Source organism: Leptodactylus fuscus, chromosome 1 (assembly GCF_031893055.1).
Source record: "Leptodactylus fuscus isolate aLepFus1 chromosome 1, aLepFus1.hap2, whole genome shotgun sequence".
Taxonomy (NCBI): domain Eukaryota; kingdom Metazoa; phylum Chordata; class Amphibia; order Anura; family Leptodactylidae; genus Leptodactylus; species Leptodactylus fuscus.
Genome location: NC_134265.1, coordinates 74420438 through 74441706, shown reverse-complemented (window position 1 = coordinate 74441706; position 21269 = coordinate 74420438). Strand labels below are relative to the sequence as shown.

At 43.6% G+C, this 21269-nt stretch overlaps 1 protein-coding gene across 1 annotated transcript in view; it reads left to right on the top strand.

Moving 5' to 3' along the window:
- The first annotated feature begins 3642 nt into the window (after window positions 1-3642).
- Window positions 3643-21269, top strand: part of MCC (MCC regulator of Wnt signaling pathway) — a 204642-nt gene continuing 187015 nt past the window's right edge. Inside the window, exon 1 of the mRNA XM_075272226.1 lies at window positions 3643-3853. Within this exon, the coding sequence (XP_075128327.1) occupies window positions 3648-3853 (206 nt within the window). The 5' untranslated portion in view covers window positions 3643-3647. The remainder of the gene's footprint in view (window positions 3854-21269) is intronic.

The following is a 21269-nucleotide window of genomic DNA, read 5'->3' as shown; positions in this document are numbered from 1 at the left end:
GAGTGGGAGTATCTGCTTGCCAGGAGCCGCCATTTTAGTAGCAATGGAGACGTGGTCGATAGAGCATCGTGTGTTCATGTACAACACCTTTATTGAAACGGGCCATTCTGTCATTCAAACACAGAGACGTTTCCGGAATCATTTCAACGTTGGCCGTCATGTTCCGTGTTCCGAAGTTTGACACGATAATGAAGTGGGTGAATAACTTTCAATAAACAGGTTCTTTGAGACCCAGAACTGCACGAGGAGGTGACCGAACGGTACGGACCCTGGAAAACATTGAAAGGGTGCGTCAAACAGTTGAAGCCAGCCATCGATGTTCGGCCATACGGCATGCTCATGCTCTTCGCACGTCGGACCGATCAGTTCACTGGACTTTACACCTGGACCTGCATTTTCATCCCTATAAGCTGATGGTTGTCCAACAGTTGCAGCAAAGCGACTGCGACTGCGGAAGATGATTCAGATTTGCAGAAACAATGTTAGAAAACATGACAATATTGGCAACATGGCAATAGTGTTTTGATTATGAGTGACGAAGCTCACTTTCATTTGTCAGGAGTGGTAAACAAGCAGATTTTTCTAATGGCAACATCCAAGCTACACATTGAAAAAATAAAATTTGAGTTTTGTTGAAAAATTAGTGTGTAACTGTTATTTCAAATCATCCATACCTCTCTGCCCAACCTTGTATTATGTCTGTAGGGCATTATGAGATCGCAAGAGTTCTTTTTCATCTTGATCCATATATGAGTGGATGTTGTGAAATGTAAAAATGTAAGGCATGATATACAGTATCTGTAAACTCTTTATATAGTATATTGACCTAATGTGGCACTTCCCCATAAAGCCAGTTGTAGGACAAGTTCTCTTGGTGCCAAGAACCCAATATAACGATAAATAAGTCACTCATTGATGTTTTTGCTGCTTGGTCAATGGAGGAGGGGAGTGGACTATGTGGAATGCTTTACATAGTAATGGACCAGGCTGCACCCACCATTGAGATGACAAGACCACTGCTCCAGGACTTCAACAGCTGTCGTGTGAGTCCTGGGCGTGTGAGTTCTAACATTCCACTCCAGATTCTGACTGCCTGGAAAATACAGTCCGCATAACGTGTCGTAAAACAAATAATCTGCTTATTTTCCAGATTACAATATTTTATAGAAATTCAGAAAGGGATTCCACTTCAGAGATGAGGATCAATTATTATTATTATTTTTTTTTTAAAGCTGCATGTTTATGATCTATATAGGTCAGTATGGATTCCTGACTTATCCTTTTTGTGCGCCCTTACATGGCAATCTGTACAGCATCTTTTTTATGTTATACTTGACTTTGCAAAAACATTTATGTACATTGCTACATTTTCTCCTATGAATAGATATTACAATATTTGTATATACAATCCTGTCTATATGCTGTGGGGTATAGGTGTATCATTGTGGGGAGGTCCCTTTGATACACTCATAAACACTCCCGTGTATTTAGGCATTTTGACCTCTTCTCACTCAGATTTTCTACAGTCTTGAATGGCAAGTACATATAGTTTAGAAGCCATATTACACGGTATGTTCATGGAAGGGAGATGCACATTTCAAAATCTCTGACAAGTATTTTGCAGTGAAACCTGCAAGAGATATTCAAGACAGATCCTCGGGTGTCTATCAATTTGCCGTTTTACATGGCGTGCGTCTGCATTTTTCATAGCCCCATTCCCTTATAGAGATGTATCAGTGGCCAACTGTTTGGTCAAAAAAGAACAATGGTTGAACAAAGTCATGGCTTCCCTTTGAAAACCATAGAGATATGTTCACAGAGTTTTTAGAAGCAGACAAATCTACTTTGAAAACTCCTCAAAAAATGCATTCATGCATAAACGTTTTGCACAAGGCTTTGGATGAATTTTTTTTGTAATATCTGAGTATTTTGATGTGGCTTTTATGAGGTCATTGAAGAGATTTTGACAAAGCTTTTGACAAGATTATTCAGCTTCCCTCTGACTTCTATTGCAAGTGTGGTGTGAATAGGACTGTTATGTGGACATACAGGATGCAGGAAACGCACCAAAATCTACAGATATATTCACAAAATTCTTTTCACAGCTACCTTGCCAGTCAGTAATGAAGCTCTGGTCTCTTAATAATTCTAGTGCATGTAGGTGCACCTCGTTGCAGATCTACACTAGTCACAAACTGGTGTAGATTTGTGGTAGAACACTGGTCTGGGTTATAGTAAATCTGGTTCCCCACTTCGGCCCACCTAACTTAAATGGTGGTGAGTAGGGTGCGGAGGCACATCTGTTAGTTAATGTGGGCCATTGAAATCAATAGGGAAGGGGTTATTTTGTGGCATAGGTGGGTGATAATGCGGCAGATCTTTAGCACAAGGCCCTTCCTTCCACTAAAGACCTGACACATTCTCTATACACCTCAGCAGACATATTTATTATAACTGAGTTGAGTAATACAAGAAACCTGTCAGGTCCTGACTAATGTCACAAGCACTAACACTATTTGTGTGAATATAGCCTGACGCTGGGTTCACACCAGTGCCCGGACTCCGTTCTGAGCTTTCTGTCTTCTGCATGGAGAAGACGGAAAGCTGTCAGACCGGGTGCGCCGGTGAGCGTTTTATGCTCTCCACCGAGAAACCGTTTTTTTTTTTAAACCGGACACAAAGTACTGCATGTCCGACTCTGTGTCCAATTTTAAAAAAAACGGTTTCGCGGCAGAGAGCATAAAACGCTCACCGGCGCTCACGGCCGGACACCTTTCAAACCCATTCAAATGAATGGATATGAAAGAGTCCTGCAGGTTTCCGTCTCCTGCTCTGTTTTGTGCAGGAAATGGAAACCTGTATGAACGGAGACCGGGCGAAGATGTGAATGAGCTCTTAGAAGTTAGGTGTTGACATGAGGTCCAGTTATTGCAGAATCTTATGACAAGGACAAACATTTGTAATGTTCTTTTATCACACAGGGAACTCTAAGCGCATATAGCATTCTGGAGTTATGCTAGGTTCACACTAGCATGGGGACCTGAAAGACGAAGACTCTGTCCGCTTAAAAAGCGGTTTGTACGCAGACCCCCCCCCCCAATCCCCGGACCCCATAGACTATAATTGGGTCCCCCAAAGAACCGATTTTAAGCAAATTATACTGCAGAGTTTCCAACTGGAGTGAATCCATCCCCAACACCCACAAGGGTCAGTGGGACAATTTACATATTGGGGGGAAACCAGAGGAAACCCACACAAACAGGGAAGATCATACAAACTACATGTACATATTACCCAGGACCTCAGCACAGCTAGACAACAATGCTAACCACTGAGCCACCCTGCTGTCCTACATAGTTGTGAAATGGAATAGATATTGTGAGAGGAATTGGAGAACTTGTAGTTAGTGGGAATATCGTCAGGTCAGGAGGATGCTCTGTGCACCGCAGGCAGCCATACCCAGGGTGGCAGGTTGGCATCCTGACCTCAAGTACCCGCCATGAACTTCTCCCCCTCCACAAGGATCCCTCACTACAATTCACCTCAGCGGGAGAGCTGAGGGAATGAGAGAGGAGGGTGTGGGAGGGGAGCAGGGAGGGAACAGCCCCCGAGAGAGAGCAGAGCAGAGCTGGGCGGGGAACCGGTGGATGTGTCCGCAGCTGGCTCCGGGCTGTTCCACATCCAGCAGTGGGCAGTCTCTGGACGCCCAGCCGTGCACTATGGCGGCTGCTGTGGAAGTCACCGGGAGCAGCAGCTGCAGCGGGAGCAGCGACACGTCCAGCACCGGCGAGGAGGAGAGGATGAGGCGCCTCTTCCAGACCTGTGACGGGGACGGCGACGGCTATATCAGCAGGTATGGGCGGCAGGAGGGATGAGCAGCCACAACTTTCCACCAAGTTACTGCTGAATAGTTGGCTGCAGGGGGGGCACTCATCCCTGTGTGGTGCGGGAGGCCGGGCTGTGAACCCTCCATTGCAGCTGGAGTCCGGGCCCTGGGGCCACAGGGTCTCCTGACCATCCCTAGTAAGGAGCCTGGAGCTCCAGAGCACATGTCCCAGCAGTGCCCTGTGTGCTGCCAACTGCTGCTGCCCTGCCCACTGCTTCAGGGGATAGCATGGTAACTTTACTGCCAGGGTCAGGGGGCACGGGCTGACAGCTGCTGGCAGACTGCTGTGAAGTAGGGGATGGGAAAAGTTGTTGGACCTGGGTAATGATCCTGACACATTTCCTTAAGATGCTGTAAGTATTGTATATGTGGTTCTTGGAAACAACCTGAAATATGAAAAGGCTCTGTTCACATGGATGCTGTTTTTACAAGACTTATGGCTGATATACTGAATCTTCTCAAGTTCCAATACGTTTCCTCACTAAGGCAAGAAAAGACATGAAATATAAGGAAAGCGGACTTCCAGGAGCTACATAGTGATAACCTGTCTTTAGGATGCCCACGGTGGGGGTCTGACACACAGAACCCTCACAGATCTGCTGGTTGGAAAGGTTCTAGCGATTACCGAGTGCAACACTTTACATAGTTTAGGGGCTGTGCTTGGTGTTTCAGCTCAGCCCTATTTGCTTGAATGTGACTGAGCTACTGCTGATCAGCAGGGGTCCTGGATGTCAGACCTCCATCAATCACATCCATATATCTAATGCCAGTCATCTGAACAGTTTGCCCTCCTCTATGGTATTTATGCACCTCTTGAGTATATAGACAGAGGCTTCATTATGTCACTCACTTTTGGGATTATCCAGGATTGAGTTGTATTCTATCTGATAGGTCCCAATTCCAGGACTGTGATACTCATCCCCCACCCTGCCTTGCATTATGAAAACAACAGAGCAATAATTTTACTCACTAGATGGGTGCGGGCTTCATTTGTGGGACGTGCACCTCCCAGACATCTTTGGCATATCTTGTGGATATGCCATAGATGCCTGAGATGGAAAAGCGTCTGTATGGTTAGGTTCATACTAATGTCATTCAATGTCTGCTGCTCTCATCTGTCACAGGATGAGAGGAATGGACCATAATTGACATGGTGAGATGGTGTCCATTCACCCCAACGTAAAAAAAAAAAAAAAAAAAATGATGGAAGTTTTCACGTGTTATGTTTTTTTCTTTTTCTGACGGAAGAAGTCCTTCATGCAGGACTGTTTTTTCCTAATACCAAAGTAAACAAATATTACAGAAGAGTCTGTTGTGTTATTTACATTAGAGTCAGTGTACTGTGGCCTAGTGAATGTCTGCGAGAAGTGATCTGACCTCTCTATCAGTGAATATGATGGATGCAGTGGATGTACAGTGCCATGAGCAGTGTTATCAGTGAAGGCCTTGCCGGCACTGACGCTCAGAGTAGACAGGGGAGTTTACTGTAAAGCCCCTATTAAATTGCCCAGCGTTTGCACAGGGCAAGCTCTGATGGAGGGTAAATGTGCCAATCTCTGCTCATTTTTATTAGTATCTTACACTACCTGATGTAATGTGAATTGGTCATCTCCTCCACTCAGTTGTATTGACTATTGGCCGCACAGGCCTGTTTTCGGAGGGCAATGTTCTGCCCATACTTGCATCTTTTCTGCACATTTACTCATTATCCACAACTCTGCAGCCCCACTACCTTACAGGATAAACCACCATACTTCTGTTAGGTCTTATCAGACGCAGGGCAGAATAGGATGCCTGTCATTTTTGCTTGTGGGACTAGAAAAGTCTAGAAAATTATTAAAGTAAATAAATAAAACGTTTTTATATATATACCAGCACCGCCAATGACCAGCACTCAATGGGTGGTGTTGCTGCTGGAACTAGAACAGTATATGGAGTTAGACTGCTTTTGGCTTTCAATATTGGCTGATCGGTGGGGGTGCTGAGTGTCAGACCTCCACCAATCTCACATTTTTGAGCTGTTCTAAAAACTGGTCATCAATATATCCCAGAAAACTCCTTTAAAGGGTTACTGTTATAGTCTTTGTTCTCCTTTATTTTGCTATACAATAGAAAATACTATCCCTCCTACTGTTTAATGAAATATAGCTTTTGGCTCACACGATGCTAACACAAGAGCCATATTTACTACTCTCTCGGGTGCATTTTTTTTTCTTTTTATAGAAACCTGTTTCCAAAGCTGTATATTGTATGTTTTCAGCCTTAGATCATGGATTAATATAAAACAATGAAAACTATCTGGAAGTTCTAGTGTGTATTATGTCCTAGCATGAAACTTTAGATTGATAGATAGACAGAAAGTTCTCAGCAGTGTCTGTGGTACCTTCTACAAGGATACTGGCATATGTAAGGTCCCATGCACACGACCGTGTGCTGTAGATGTAGGACTGAGTTTACAGCGGAATGTACTTAGATAAGACTGACATATGTGGGGGCTTTCGTTCCATTCTGTACCAGTGATGCAGAGCAGAGTACAAACTGGTCTATAATCATCCTTGTCATCGGAATGGATTGGAAGCCCCTATAGATTTGAATGTATCACAGAATGCACGTGGATGTCACTCCAAGTGTTAGAGTCACCCAGCACCTCTCAGATACTCTACAGTCCTCCCTGTCCCCCATCTCTTCAATCTCCTGTCCCAATCTGGCCACCAGTCACTATAATGAAACCCTCAAAAATGCATTGGATGAGGTTGCTCCCCCCTCCACTCGTAAAGTCCCACATAGGAGGCAGCAACCCTGGCACACGCCACAGACACGATTTCTCCAGCGATGCTCTAGGTGTGCCGAACGTCTCTGGCGAAAATCACGCTCACCTGCAGATTTCCTCCACTTCAAGTTTATGCTTAAAACATATAGCTCTGCCCTTTACCTCGCCAAACAAGACTATTTCACCGCCCTCATCTCTTCTCTCTCCAGCAACCCTAAAAGGCTTTTTGAAACCTTTCACTCCTTACTCACACCAAAGGAACAGACGCCATTCACAGACCTTAGTGCTGATGACCTGGCCATGTATTTCCATGATAAAATTGATAAGATCCGTCAGGAAATTACTGCCCAAGCCCCAGGTGGCATTGACTCCCACACCTACTATAGTACTGATCCCCTCACCAGCCGCACTTCAGACTGTCCATTCTCATCTTTTGAACCTGTTACAGAAGAGGAAGTCTCCCAGCTACTTTCTTCATCTCGCCCCACAACCTGCAGTAGTGACCCTTTCCCCTCACACCTTCTCCAATCTCTGTCCCCTGCTGTCACTACTTACCTTACTAAAATATTTAACCTTTCTCTCTCTTCTGGAATCTTCCCATCCTCCTTCAAGCATGTTGTTATAACCCCGCTACTGAAAAAACCCTCCCTGGACCCATCCTGTGCTGCTAACTATCGACCCGTCTCTAACCTCCCCTTCATCTCTAAACTTTTGGAATGCCTGGTTTATTCTCGGTTAATTCGTTATCTCTCTGCTAACTCTCTGCTTGACCCCTTACAATCTGGTTTCCGCGCTCTGCACTCTACTGAAACAGCTCTCACAAAAGCCTCTAATGATCTACTAAAGGCTAAATCCAATGGTGACTTCTCTCTTCTTATTCTTCTGGACCTCTCTGCAGCTTTTGACACTGTTGACCATCAACTTCTCCTCACTATGCTCCGCTCAGTCGGCCTCAATGACACTGCGCTCTCCTGGTTCTCCTCTTATCTCTCAGACCGCACTTTCAGTGTATCATTCGCAGGCTCTGTTTCCTCCCCTCTTTCCCTTGCTGTTGGGGTTCCTCAGGGCTCGGTCCTCGGCCCCCTGCTCTTTTCTCTCTACACAGCCCCCATTGGACAAACAATCGCCAGATTTGGCTTCAGGTACCATCTTTATGCTGATGACACCCAATTATACACATCTTCCCGTGACATCACCCCTGCACTCATACAGAACACCAGTGACTGTCTCTCTGCTGTCTCTAATATCATGTCCTCGCTCTATCTGAAACTAAATCTCTCTAAGACTGAACTACTACTGTTTCCACCATCTAACAGATCTGTCCCTGATATATCCATTGTAGTCTCAGGCCTTACTATAACTCCTAGGCAGTATGCCCGCTGCCTCGGGGTCATATTTGACGCAGACCTTTCCTTCACCCCTCATATTGAATCACTCGCACGTTCATGTCACCTCCACCTCAAAAACATCTCCAGAATACGCCCTTTCCTTACCAGAGATACATTAAAGACACTTATTGTCTCTCTGATTCATTCTCGCCTTGACTACTGTAACTCCTTACTAATCGGTCTTCCCCTCACTAAACTCTCCCCTCTACAATCTATTCTGAATGCAGCGGCCAGGCTCATCTATCAGGCTAGACGCTACAGCGATGCCTCTGGTCAGTGCCAGTCATTACATTGGCTGCCTATTCATTATAGAATAAAATATAAAGTTATTACTCTCATCCACAAGGCTCTCCATAAAGCCGCACCTCCCTACATTTCTTCCCTCATCTCTGTCTACCGCCCAACCCGTGTTCTCCGCTCACTCAATGATCTAACACTTACATCCTCTATTATCAGAACCTCCCACGCTCGTATACAAGACTTCTCCCGAGCTGCACCACTTCTCTGGAATGCTCTACCCCGGACAATAAGATTAACTCCCAACTTCTACAGTTTCAAACGCAAACTAAAGACGCATCTTTTCAGACTAGCCTATCACAATTCCTAATGCACAAAATTGTCTGAACACTGTATAAGCAATGCCGCCCCTTCTACCTCTTGTGTCACCCCCTCTACCTCATAGATTGTAAGCTCTTTTGAGCAGGGCCCTCAGTCCCATTGTGTGAAATGACGTTCTTTGTTATGTATGTCTGTCTGTATCTGAACCCTATAAATTGTACAGTGCTGCGGAATATGTTGGCGCTATATAAATAAAATGTATTATTATTATTATTAGAGTGCATTCTGCTACAAACTTAGTTGTGTGCATGGGGTCCAAGTTTCTTTGTGTCTCCACAACGTATGTCTTCAGCCTTAGTTTTACAGCTTATTCAGTACAGTTAAAACTGCATCAGAAAATAGTGTGTGGTTCTGGTGCCGTAGTGTCTTAAATACATACAGTATGTTTTGCCAGTTTTTAACGGCACCCAGTCACACTGTCTGAATACAGCTTAATTACTGCACATTGCAGATTTAGAGGGCTTGTGTCTATACAAATGCTTAGTCACTATCCACTAGGGTCACCTCTCTGGGGCACCGACTGCTGGGACCCCTCAGAAATCAGGAAAACAGGGAACTGTAAGTTCCTCTGCATCCTCCATGTGAATAGCAGACTAATAACAGCCGATGCTTCTTACACTGTTATTGGGCTGTCAGGACTCCAGTTTGTTTGCTTCTCGGACAGTTTTTCATGTGTTCATGTGAATCTTCCTCAGGATACTTTCAGGCAGTCAGTTTCATGATCAGTCAACAATTGGACCCCATGTGGATCAGCTGGCTGAACCTTGTATCACTGCAGAACTGTGGTGGAAGGTGGTATGTCATAATATGGTCTGAGGAAACCCGAGTGCCAGATTCACACAGCGCAGTGTGATGAACTGTCAGTGAAATTAATGGACAGAAATTATTTGGCGCTGAGAGATGTCTACAGCAATAGCTTCACATTTTATTTGCTTCTTAATATAATGTGTATATTCTGATGTCTATTATTTATAGTTCTTTATATAACTCGCTTTGTATTGTTCATAAATACAATTGTATTGTTCTTAAAATACTGTGAAGGAAAGAATGTAGTCTGCATAGTTCTTAAAGGGGCTATCTAGTTTTTAAGATTGATAGCCTATCCTTACAATAGGCCGTCAGTATTTCGATCTGCGGGGCTGTGACACCCTATACCCCACAGATCACCGGTACCGAGGCAGTGCGGGAGAGCCGTGCTGCTCACTTACCGTACAAACTGTATCCTAAGGATAAGCCATAAATCTTACAACCCGGATAACCCTTTAACCTCTTTTTATTGTAAAGTTCAGATACCTGCACAAGTGAATATCTGAACTGAAATGGAAATGGCGTACAGAAAGTATGTGAAAAGACAAAGTGCCTTGGAATGTAATTAAAGTAAACTTCCCTATTCCCTGGCGGAGGATTATGTAAGAGATCTGTATATGGGTCACTTTATTAGAGTCGGCTTTTTGATGTTTGAAGTCTTATTCCACTATTTAGCTGAAATGATTGCCTCGGGGTATTTTCCTCATACTCTTGGATTTTCCTATATTGTGCCTACTGATAATGTGATTCATGAAATCTATCATTCTTATTTATTTATATGCAGGTAGGTATCTTTCTGGTTATGTGGACATATTCATAGCATAATAAAGCAGGTAATTTACAGTGATGTGTCCACAATGGGTGCATTTGGTGAGAGTACTTTTCATCATCATGGGCGCTCAGTATTGCATAAAGGCATTCTCCTATTTTAGATGAACTTGATGAAATCGTACAATAATTACTTTTTGTCATAGAGCCTCATTGTTCAGATGGGCACTCAGAGCTAGAACTGATTTTGCTCAGACCTACATAATTTTTAGGGTACAGTTACACAACGGAAATGTTAGGAACCTGATGCAACAAATAACTCAGTAAGTTCTGGGCAACTAGAACCCCCAAGCCCTGAGGCAAAAACCATCCTGGCTGTGCTACGCACTCCTAACCGGAGCAGAACCAGGCCACGGAGTTCTTCACCAGAGCTCCTGATGGTGGAGTTGGACTTGGTAATAGTCCAAGACCTGGATCTGCAACTGCCCAGAGAGTGAGGCACACCCAGCGAACCCCAAGTAGGAGGACCCAGAAGGAGCCAGACACTAACCTTAGAGCAAAGTCCAAGAGGACAGGTAGGAATGGAGTAGCAGATGAGCAGGAGGGTAATCCAGGGAATACAAGCAGATACCCGAGGAGCAAATCCGTGGTCAAGCTGGGTCAGTAACTGGAGGTCACGTGGTAGCAGTAACGAAGTCAGGGAAGCCGGGTCATACACAGGAGGTCAACAGAGTAGCCAAATCAGGATCCAAAAGGGAGGTCAAGTGGAATCCAAAGGTCATACACAGGAGGTCAGGAAGGTGCGAAATCAGGATCACAGAGGTCTGTAAAGCAAGCCAGGTCAAACAATCCAGGAATGCAAGAGCAGGGACAGGAGGCAGGAAACAGGTGACATGGAAGCAGGAGAGGCTCGTTGCTAGGGAGCTGATATCGGGGGCAAAATGAATAACCAGCGATGGGCCGAAATCAAAATGAGGCCTAAATAGCCTCAGGCTCGCCGCTGACCCCCCTAACCCCGTAAGTGCCGGTGCTAGGGGGAAACCACAAACTCCGCACACTCAGGCGGAGGCTTCTGGCCTACCCCAGCGCCGGAACAGGCCGACACTCCGGCGATGGACAGGGACCGGGTCGGACGCCTCCGCCCATCCTAACAGGAAAATGAAGAGGAGTTTGCCACTGGATAGCTGAGACAGAATGCCGATGCCCTACGGCTTTCCAATGAACCTAATCAGAAGGGAGTTTCGAGCTGCAATTTTTTCAACATCCTGTTGCAATCTCTGCCTCCTCTATTGGAAATAATGGGAGTGAGATTTGGGAGTGGAATCCATTCGACAGAACCTATATAATTTATAGATTGGTGTGGTGGACTCCATATTCTCTATTATAGGGTGGTCACTGGGGAACCTGGAACGCATTACATGTGCGCTAGATTGTCTCCAGTGTTGATCTCCACGAATGAATTTCCCTTATTTTTTTTTATTAATAGATTGAGCAAAGTACACACGATTCAGCTGCGTCATGTGGACCAAGCTCTGTCGACCTATAGTAACCAATCACAGTATGTTGTGACATTAATACCGCATGTTTAAATCATGCCAACATTGGAAATGAGCGGTGCTCTAGTCGAATAAGGCAGCTGGAGCGTATAGGCATACTCTGTATTTTCATTGCACAATGATTGTAGCTAAGTACGATCTCCCTGATAAGAATAGAAGCAGACCTACAGTATAGAAAAGGGTCCACCCTTCCCCCTATATATATGTGTGTGTATATATATATATATATATATATATATATATATATATATATATGTTTTATTACAACCTAAGGCAAAGTCTATGTGGCATCATGTGTGCACATGACATTAAAGTGTTTTCAGTATTGTGATATTGATCACCCCTGTCGATCACCTTGTCTCAAGGGGCCACAGTGTTCAGACAAATGCTGTGCATACCAATCATGGCGCCATACTGTATCTCACTGTCCTGCGGCCAAGTTTCCAAAGGGAGGGGATCATGCTCAGTTTCAGTATGTCACAGTACATGTTGGCATTCATGGCTCCTTCAATGAATTGTAGCTCCCCACAGACGGCAGCACTCATGTAGCCCCAAACCATGACGTTCTCACCACCATGCTTCACTGTAGGCAAGACACACTTGCCTTTGTACACCTCACCTGGTTACCGCCATACAACATTGATACCAGCTGAACCAAACAAGTTTAACTTGGTCTCATCCGACCACAGGGCATGGTTCCAATACTCCATGTCCTTAGTCTGCTTGTCTTCAGCAAACCGTTTGCAGGCTTTCTTGTACATCATCTTTAGAAGAGGCGTTTTTCTGGGACATCAGCCATGCAGACCAATTTGATGCAGTGTGCGGTATATGGTCTGAACATTCACAGGCCGACCACCACCCTTTAACCTCGGCAGCAGTGCTGGCAGCACTCATACATCTATTTTGAAAAGACAACTTCTAGATATGATGCTGAGCATGACGCTGAGGAACTCGATTGCTTTGGTCGACCATGGCGAGGCTTGGTCAGAGTGGAACCTGTCTTGTTAGGGCTAGTTCACACGGAGTTAACGCGCGCGCATTCTAGCATGTATACACGTGTCCGAGTGTGAGCGCTCAAAAAAGATCACATTCATTTTGATGTATCAGCTTACGGGCGAATAATGCACGTAATTTTCCGCCTGCAAAATTCGGCGCGTTATACGGAAAAAAAAAAAAGCCATTGAACTCAATGGCTTAACACATTTTACACATGTGTTTTTACACGTGTAATTTGTGGCAAAATGTGCGGAGCCTGTAAGCCGACACATTGAAACGAATGGGATCTGTTTTAAGCGCTCACATTCTGGCACGTGTATACGTGCCAGAATGCGCGTGCGTTAACTCCGTGTGAACTAGCCCTTAAACTGCTGTAGGGTTTTGGCCACCGTACTGCAGCTCAGTTTCAGTGTGTTGGCAATCTTCTTATAGCTAGGGCCATCTTTATGTAGAGAAACAGCTCTTTTTTTCAGGTCCTCAGAGGGTTCTTTGGCACTAGGTGTCATGTTAAACTTCCAGTGACCAGTATGAGAGCGATGACACCAAATCTAAGACATCTGCTCCCCATTCACACCTGAGACATTGTAACACTTAACAAGTCACATGACACTGGGGAGGCAAAATAGCTAAATGGGCACAATGTGTCCATTTTCACTTAGGGGTGTACTCTCTTTTGTTGCCAGGTGTTTAGACATTAATGGCTATGTGTTGAGTGATTTTGATGGCACAACAAATTGAGACTGTTATACAAGCTGTACAACTACACTGCCTTAACTCTTATTGGGTGTGATGTAGTGGTACAATTCTATGTTGTGCAACCTCAAGTTGCTGTTTTATCTCCAGACTCATGTAGTCTGGTTTGTGACTATTAGTTTATGAGACTTTTCAGGTATTTCTTAGGTGGAAATGTATTTTACATGATTTGAATCTGGGCAGGGAAGGGTTACTGGTGACCCTCCAAAAATTCTGCAATAGAAATATCTGTACTGCAGTGACATTCTTGAAGTTGAAAGAAGTTAATAGTCTCTAAGAATACATTGGTTTTCCCTCTTTTGTAATTTGATTTACAATTGGTTTTCTTTTATTGAAACAGAATTACGGCCTCCGACGACTATTTCTTTGCAAGAAGGAAATTTATTGCGACGGGAGGTTGAGTGAGAATTGAATTATTATATTTTATTTTCTCATTGCAGTTTTCTCTGGTGTGCCTGTTCTCACTTGGTTCTTTTCATCCTGTGTGATGAGGTGTGATAGGACTTGCTTTCATGTGCTCCCCACATGGCACATTCTGTTAGGGGTTTGATGGTGTTTCTAGATTTTAGCTTGTGCTTGTTATTATGGCCGCTGTTTAGATGTGCAGTGGACTGTGTAATCCAATAAACCCTTCTAGCTATTGTAGGGCAGGCGTTTTCCTACATAATGCCATTGTCTAGATCTGATTTTTGGTTAAAAACCCCCCAGCAATTTGCAAATATGATTTCATTATCGAAAATGCACCTTTTAGCTGCAGGGAAGATCTAAAACTGCTCATGCAGATGCTTCAACATTTTTCTCTACCATAAAACCCGGATTGCCTTCTTTCTGATTTAGGTACATTTTTGTGGCCAGTTTTAGTCTGGGCAAGAAAGCGATCTTGACACTAGTCACATTACCAGAGATTGATGTGTCGTTGCAGGTGTGGTATAATTAGATTTTTGCCCCATGGACCCCTGATGAAGCCGCTTCACAATGAAAACTTGTTGGTGGGGGTATAGTTTGTTATCTTAAAATCAAAATAAATGAGGGTTGTCCTATTGGTGAGCCTATTTGCAGCATGGCTCACTGAAGCGCAATGATATAAGGTTTTGGGAGGCACCATGCTGTGAAGGTTACTATAGTAGTTACTAATAATAGTAAGAGCCCTCAGGGTATGTTCACATGGCAGAATTTGCATTCCGCGTGTGAACACTTCCGCACTGCATTCCGCTCCATATTAGGCCCAAAGAATGGGCCTAATTGGGAGAGAGCCTCGCACCGCGGACGCCACAGCTGAGCCAGCCGTGGAGTCCGCAGCAAAATAGGGCAGCTTGCTTCCTTTTTCCGCTACTTGCTAGCAGAAAAAAGAAGCGAGCGGCTCCCATTGAAATCATTGGGAGCCGTTTTTGCCGACGGATTTTGAGGCGGATTCCACGTCAAAATCCGCTCCGAAAAACTTTGTAGGAACATACCCTTAGGGTTACAGAGAATTTTTAAAGTAATAAGTCGTTTCATATAGACAGAATAAAAGCTACATTTTAAGGCTAGGTTCACATCTGCAATGGAGTCTTCATAGGAGATTAGCCAGAAACCCATCCACTTTGCAGGTACTGAACTGTGTACTGTGTGTATATATATATACACACAGTGTATATGCATTTTTTACACGTGTAAAAAATTTCATTGAAGTCAATGTGAGTGTTATTTTAATACATGTATTCTATATATGTGTATTATGCTAAAATGCGCTCGCGTTAACTCAGTGTGCACGGGCCCTAAAGGTGTCTTTGGAACCTCAAGCTATCATTTGTAAATGAAGAGCATTGTGTGGATGCCCCGTTGTCTCATATCTGAGCCTGCTGATTATACTATTGGGACTTTCCAGGCTGTGCTGCTAAGACAGAGGCAGCAGAAGATGTCCTCGGAGGATAGGGCTTGCTAACAAGAAAGGTCATGTCTATTAACACATCATTTGCATTTAATTATAGGCTAATGAGTAGACAAAGCAGCATGTTAATTTTAGGATTTAATTTTTACAATGGTGGATTTATATTTGACCCTGTTGGATCCATAATTGGGTAGGTAATATCTTATGTTTACTGAAATAGCTGGGAACTATAAAACACAACGTATCATCACAAGCATAGCAAAAAGTAGACTAGTATAAATCTGTAGCCCCGGATGGTCCTTCGGTCTCCTGTCTCCTCTCCCTTCTACTTCCTGGTTTTCCAGTCAGGCACACAGTGAGCTCTGTACTTGTTATCCATGAATTTATGTACAGCGATAACAGAGCCACTGATCAAGCACTGTTCTAGTCTGCATGAAGGCTCAGCAGCTGAGAGCAGTTTGCAGAGAATAGAATATGTGTGGCTGGGAGCAGGGACTGAGTCGTCTTCCTGACTAGAGAGTGGTCTGAAACCTAGGCAACAAGTGAGTATTATCTGCAAACAGACCAAGATGAAGCAACATACTGGGTTAAACACTTCAGTTAGCTTGTCTGTCCCCAAAAGGTTTTTTCATACTGATTAAAGGGTCCAGGTGTCAGAGACCCATAGATCACATACTGATGACTTGTCCTGCGCATAGGTCATCAGTAACAAAAATCCTTTTGCTGCGGGACATTCCCTTTAAGCCATAAATTTGACTATGATACTGCACAAGGAAATACCTCTCTAAAAAAATATTTTGATGGAAAATACTTTACCTGCAACAAATCTTTAACGTAATATGGAGGGTCTTGCCTTACATGTTGGCTTGGGGGTACTGTGTAAGCTTGTGATCTGCCACTTGTCTCCCCTTTACATAGTGACCCACATAATCCTGTCTTCACAGACAAGGTATATATGTCTTTTTCTTACTGATGGTTCTTTCTTGGTGTCCAGTGTGGAGAACTGCTTGTGTCAAAGCTTCTGTGTTCAGAGAGGACTTTGTAGTACGATAGGAAGCGGTCTGGATTCAACACCTATTTTTTGTATTATATATATATATATATATATATATATATATATATATATATATATATATAATTTTTTATTCCACCCCTGGACCACAATTAGGTACAGGAACAGGACCAGGAACCTTTATTTGACACTGGTTTATCGTCTCCTTTATCTGTGCCATGCAGGCACTGCTGTAGTTTACAGGACCAGGGCAACCATTAATATTAATTGTACTCTTCTTGAGTTTAGTATTTTAGAGATCGATGCTTTATTTGCTTTCTCAAATAATTCCAACTCTATCTGTAATTGTATGAATAAGCAATGCACCATATGTCGCCCTTTGGCTCTATCAAATCACAACCTGCCCTATAGTTGACGGCATTCTGTGTTTTAAACATGTTGCTGTCATTTGCATGGCCATGTCAGGTTCTGTTCTTGTCTTTTTGTTCAAGAAGTTGGAAGTGTATGTTAGAAGTATTTCTCATCATAAACTTCTGACATGTCCAGAGGCCCCTGTGCATCTAGTGTATGCAGTGTATGCCTTTTTGGCAAAGGATGGACAGGTATGCATTGTCATTTGTTTACTAGTGCACTTTCCTAAGCCAAAGGACATTGGGACCTATGAGTAATGTATCTAATTGTGTCTATAGAGTAGAAATAGTTGCAGCCTTCTGGCTTCTTGACCTATACTTCCAATGCAGACAATGAAGAAGTGAACATAGCCTAGCAGATCTGTATACTGTAGCTCAGTGTGCCTCCATAGACTAATGCAAAATGTATTACAAACAGCACAAATTTGCATTGCTTTTTGGGTAGAATACACTGCCTTATGGATGCCACATGTGGCATTACCCAGGGTGTCTTGAGTGCCATAACATAGAGTCCTTGGAGCTCTGCATATCCCTACAAAAGCTTAGGTCTTGTTGCATGGCCCTAACTAGACAGAATGTCATTGGTGGCACCATGCATGGCTCTTGTGTAAAGTGCTTAACCTGCGCTCAAGCATTTGTGATTTTCAGGAAGCATGTTCAGTGGTTTTTCTTTTCTCCTTTCACCCGGGTGCCCTGACGCTTTCATTTCTATAATCATTCTACACCATACATCACCCACTGTTTTGCTGTGCCTGCTCTGATAGATAGGAAGACTGTCCTTTTGTCTAAAAAAAACTTTTGTTTAAAGATTAGAAAAGATTTCAGCATTACGTGAAGAATTGTGCTTCCTGGTTACTTGTCTATAGAACTAGAAATCCTAGAGATTTCTGTAGCATTTTATCACTGCCTTTAGTCAATTTTGCAACGATATACTATTTTTAATCCGTTTTTCCCATGTGACAAACAGGCCCATGGGTGTCTTGCATCACTGGTTTCACACTTTAAAATATATTCTGTACCCGCAGCGCACATATGTAACAAAGGCCAAAAATACAACAGTAGCTTTCTAAGGTGGCAAATGGTTTATGATCCTATCATGCTTTAGCTTTAAAAGCATTGGGTATTGTGGGAAAGGTAGCTCGGTAGCAGCACTGGTGCAGTCCCAACCAGTCAGAGACAAGGACACAAAATATGCAGGAAACAGGTTTATGTAGAAAAAAAACAGGAACATAAATAAACCTTGACTTCAGGCATAAAATGAGCAAAATAAAATACAGCCTTAACTTCAGGCAAAACAATAAGAAACAAATTCCTGCTCGTCTGAGCAACTAATTAAACAGTAAAAGTAAACTAACTATACGTGTGGCTTAGTAACAGCCACATGAACAAACCGATAAGCACAATACAGTCTCTCCGGACTCAGGGTAATAGGACAGACCCAGAAGCCTCCTCCCATTCACTGTAATGCAGGTTCTTTAGGCTTTTATGGCCTAGTAATGAACACAGGACCCACAACTGGGCTGAGGGCTATTCCAATCCTTCCCTGGACCACACGTATGTCAGAAAACTAGGACTGATATAGCGGGACTCCAGCACTTTGCCTGTCACCTTCTCACAGTATATATATATATATATATATATATAGATATATATATATATATATCATACTTTATTTTCATTATGTCTTGGACACCAGAAATGTAGTGTACAATTTTTGGTGCACTCCATTGTTGTGCCAAAAAATTCTAGCCAGGCCATTTCTTGCTCTAGTTGGAAGTGTTTTGGCTTCTATTCAAATTATAGGAGCAGAACTACAGTTCTGTCCCCTGTATAGTTGTGGTACTGCAGCTTTGTGCCTATTACTTAAGCGGGACCCAAGCAATCATGTGCTGTTTGTAAAGAGGACATCACTGAGGCCTATATGAATGGCTACAGCCAAGCTTAGCACAAATGAAACATCACTGGTGAAATCAACCAGGGGACTTGTAGACAGACCAATGAAGCAGCTGCCACTGGAAACTGAGGCACTAAGAGATGTGAGTACTTGAATATGTTTATATGCCCAATAGCAGCCCTTTTAAATTCTACACCCAGGACATGCACCTTCCTGCCAGGACACCTGGTTCACCTATGAAGATCACTGAGCACTGCACCTACCAATATAAGGATGAATAGATGCCAAGGTCTGGCAACCACAGGTGACACCAGGTACTCTGGCAGATGGGTTATCTCCCCCCAGGGGCACCGTTCACTTAATTTGCATTAGAAGAGGATTTCCTCGGCTGCAAGCTTGTACTTCAGCACAAAAAAGTTCACTATGTCACTACCCAGCCCCACAACAGCATATACATGGTGCAAAAGTGATTTTGGTAATGGTAGACCCCTGTTTAACTTGTTATACCTACATAGCTATAGGGAAACCATTTTAATGTTTGTTATTGTGTCATTCACACTGTACAGTTTTTTTTTTCTCATTGTTTTATTGGCAGTCCCAGGAATGACTCAGTTTAGTTCCTGGGTTCTTTTATTTGTAGTGGCTTTTCTGCAATAAAGCCTCATTCACTGGCAATATACAGTATGTAGGGTAATTACAAGCAAGCTATGGAGAAGACTGCGGTGGGGTGAGTCACTGAACAAGGCCACAGGAGTTTTACTTACAGGGTCTGAGTGCTGGAGAAGCAAACACCATGACAGAGACTTGCACAGATAATTAGAAGGAGAATCATCTGGGAGCTTGTCAGGATTTCACTAGACATTTGTCTGGATTAAAGGTCTTTGTGCAAATTTAATTTAGATTTTCTATATGGTTATTTTGTGTGTTATACCCAGTCATTGCTGGAATAACCAGTCGCTGAGTGGGGAAGGAATTTGTCTTATATTTTTATAGAGGTTTCCAAACATATCTACAGGCTACATAAGTGTCTGATCACTGCGGTCCTACTGCTGGGACCCTGAACAATCACGAGCGGTATAGAATGTGTACTGCTTTTGCACTGATGGAGAAAGCCAAGTGCTGTCTGTGATCTCCCGAACTCTGCCAGTGTCTGTAGTGACGCTGAGTGCACACAGGGGTTTTTGGTCCGGATGCTGAGGCAGAGGCCGCCTCAGTATCCGGACCAAAAACCGGGTAGCTGCAACTGGGTGCTGGTGCAGTGCACCAGCATCCAGTTGCATCCAATTGCGCACTCTGCCGCAGATTATACCCAATGAATAGGCCTAGTCGGTAGGAGGGAGTGTCTTCAGGTGGATTCGCAAGGCGAATCAGCCTGAAGAATGAGCATGTCCGTTCTTTGTCCGGGAGCCGGAACAAACCGCTCCCGTAAAAACGACCTCACCGGCTCCCACTCATTTCAATGGGAGCCGTCTTTTTGGTCAGGATTTTGAGGCAAATACGGCCTCAAAATCCTGACCAAAATACCCCGTGTGAACTCTGCCTAAGAGTCGCAGTCTCAACACCCTTGAGGTTGCAATATGACTCCAATTTACTTACATTAGTGAAGGAGTTGCAGGTTGACTCGACGATCTTTGGTCATGCAATGGGAGTCACAGCCAAAGTCACCATATAGCTCTAGCCTTATAGCAAGCAGTTATGTAAACTGAAGCTCGGATTTGCCATCTATACCCTTGTGATTTGCTTCTTTAATTTTGTGAAGAGCTAACAAAAATTGCAATCTGGGGATTTCAATGTTTGCTTGCTGTCCAACCTTTCCTTTGCACTGCTATTGATAAATCCCCCATAATGTTAAGATGGTTATCCTGGCAGGTCAGCCCCTATCCATATACCTGATCAGCCAGACATTCATACATAGCCTGTACACTTGCATATACTGCTCTATACAGCCAGCACCCCTACAACTGATTAATGCTTACTCAATATTCGGCATTCCATGCACCGCTGGCTTTGTGTTCAGGAATTTGTAAATGTTTGCATCATTACATCTATTATATCCTGAGGATTTAGTAGCCTAGTGAGGTTTCCAGCAGGGAACATGCCTTATATACTTTCATTAAGTTGCTGCAAGCAAATTGTCAGTAAAGTGTTAATACCCCTCACAGAGTGGTGGCTGCGGCATGTCCTGCAAATTTTGCTGGATGGTCTGAAGTGTGACAGTAAAGATAAAAGGTTTACTTGGCATTGTCAAATGTGTGTTAAAAATAGCTGCTTTTATGCGTCTCACAAATTGTCTTCCTGGACTAGTTGTTCACATGGCAGAATACCTTCATGGCTTGATCTCTGCCTCCTCCGAGATAACTGAAACAAGGGGCTCTTGAAATAAAGTGTGGCTGGCTAGGGAGGGGTACAGCTCAGTTGGCTGCATGGGGTGCTAGGTATACTTTACTATTCTGCCAGCTTTCCATAGAACAGGTAAACATAGCAGTGGGCACAGGAGTTGGAAGGAGCCGAATTGAATTGATGCCACTTGCTGGCTCTGAT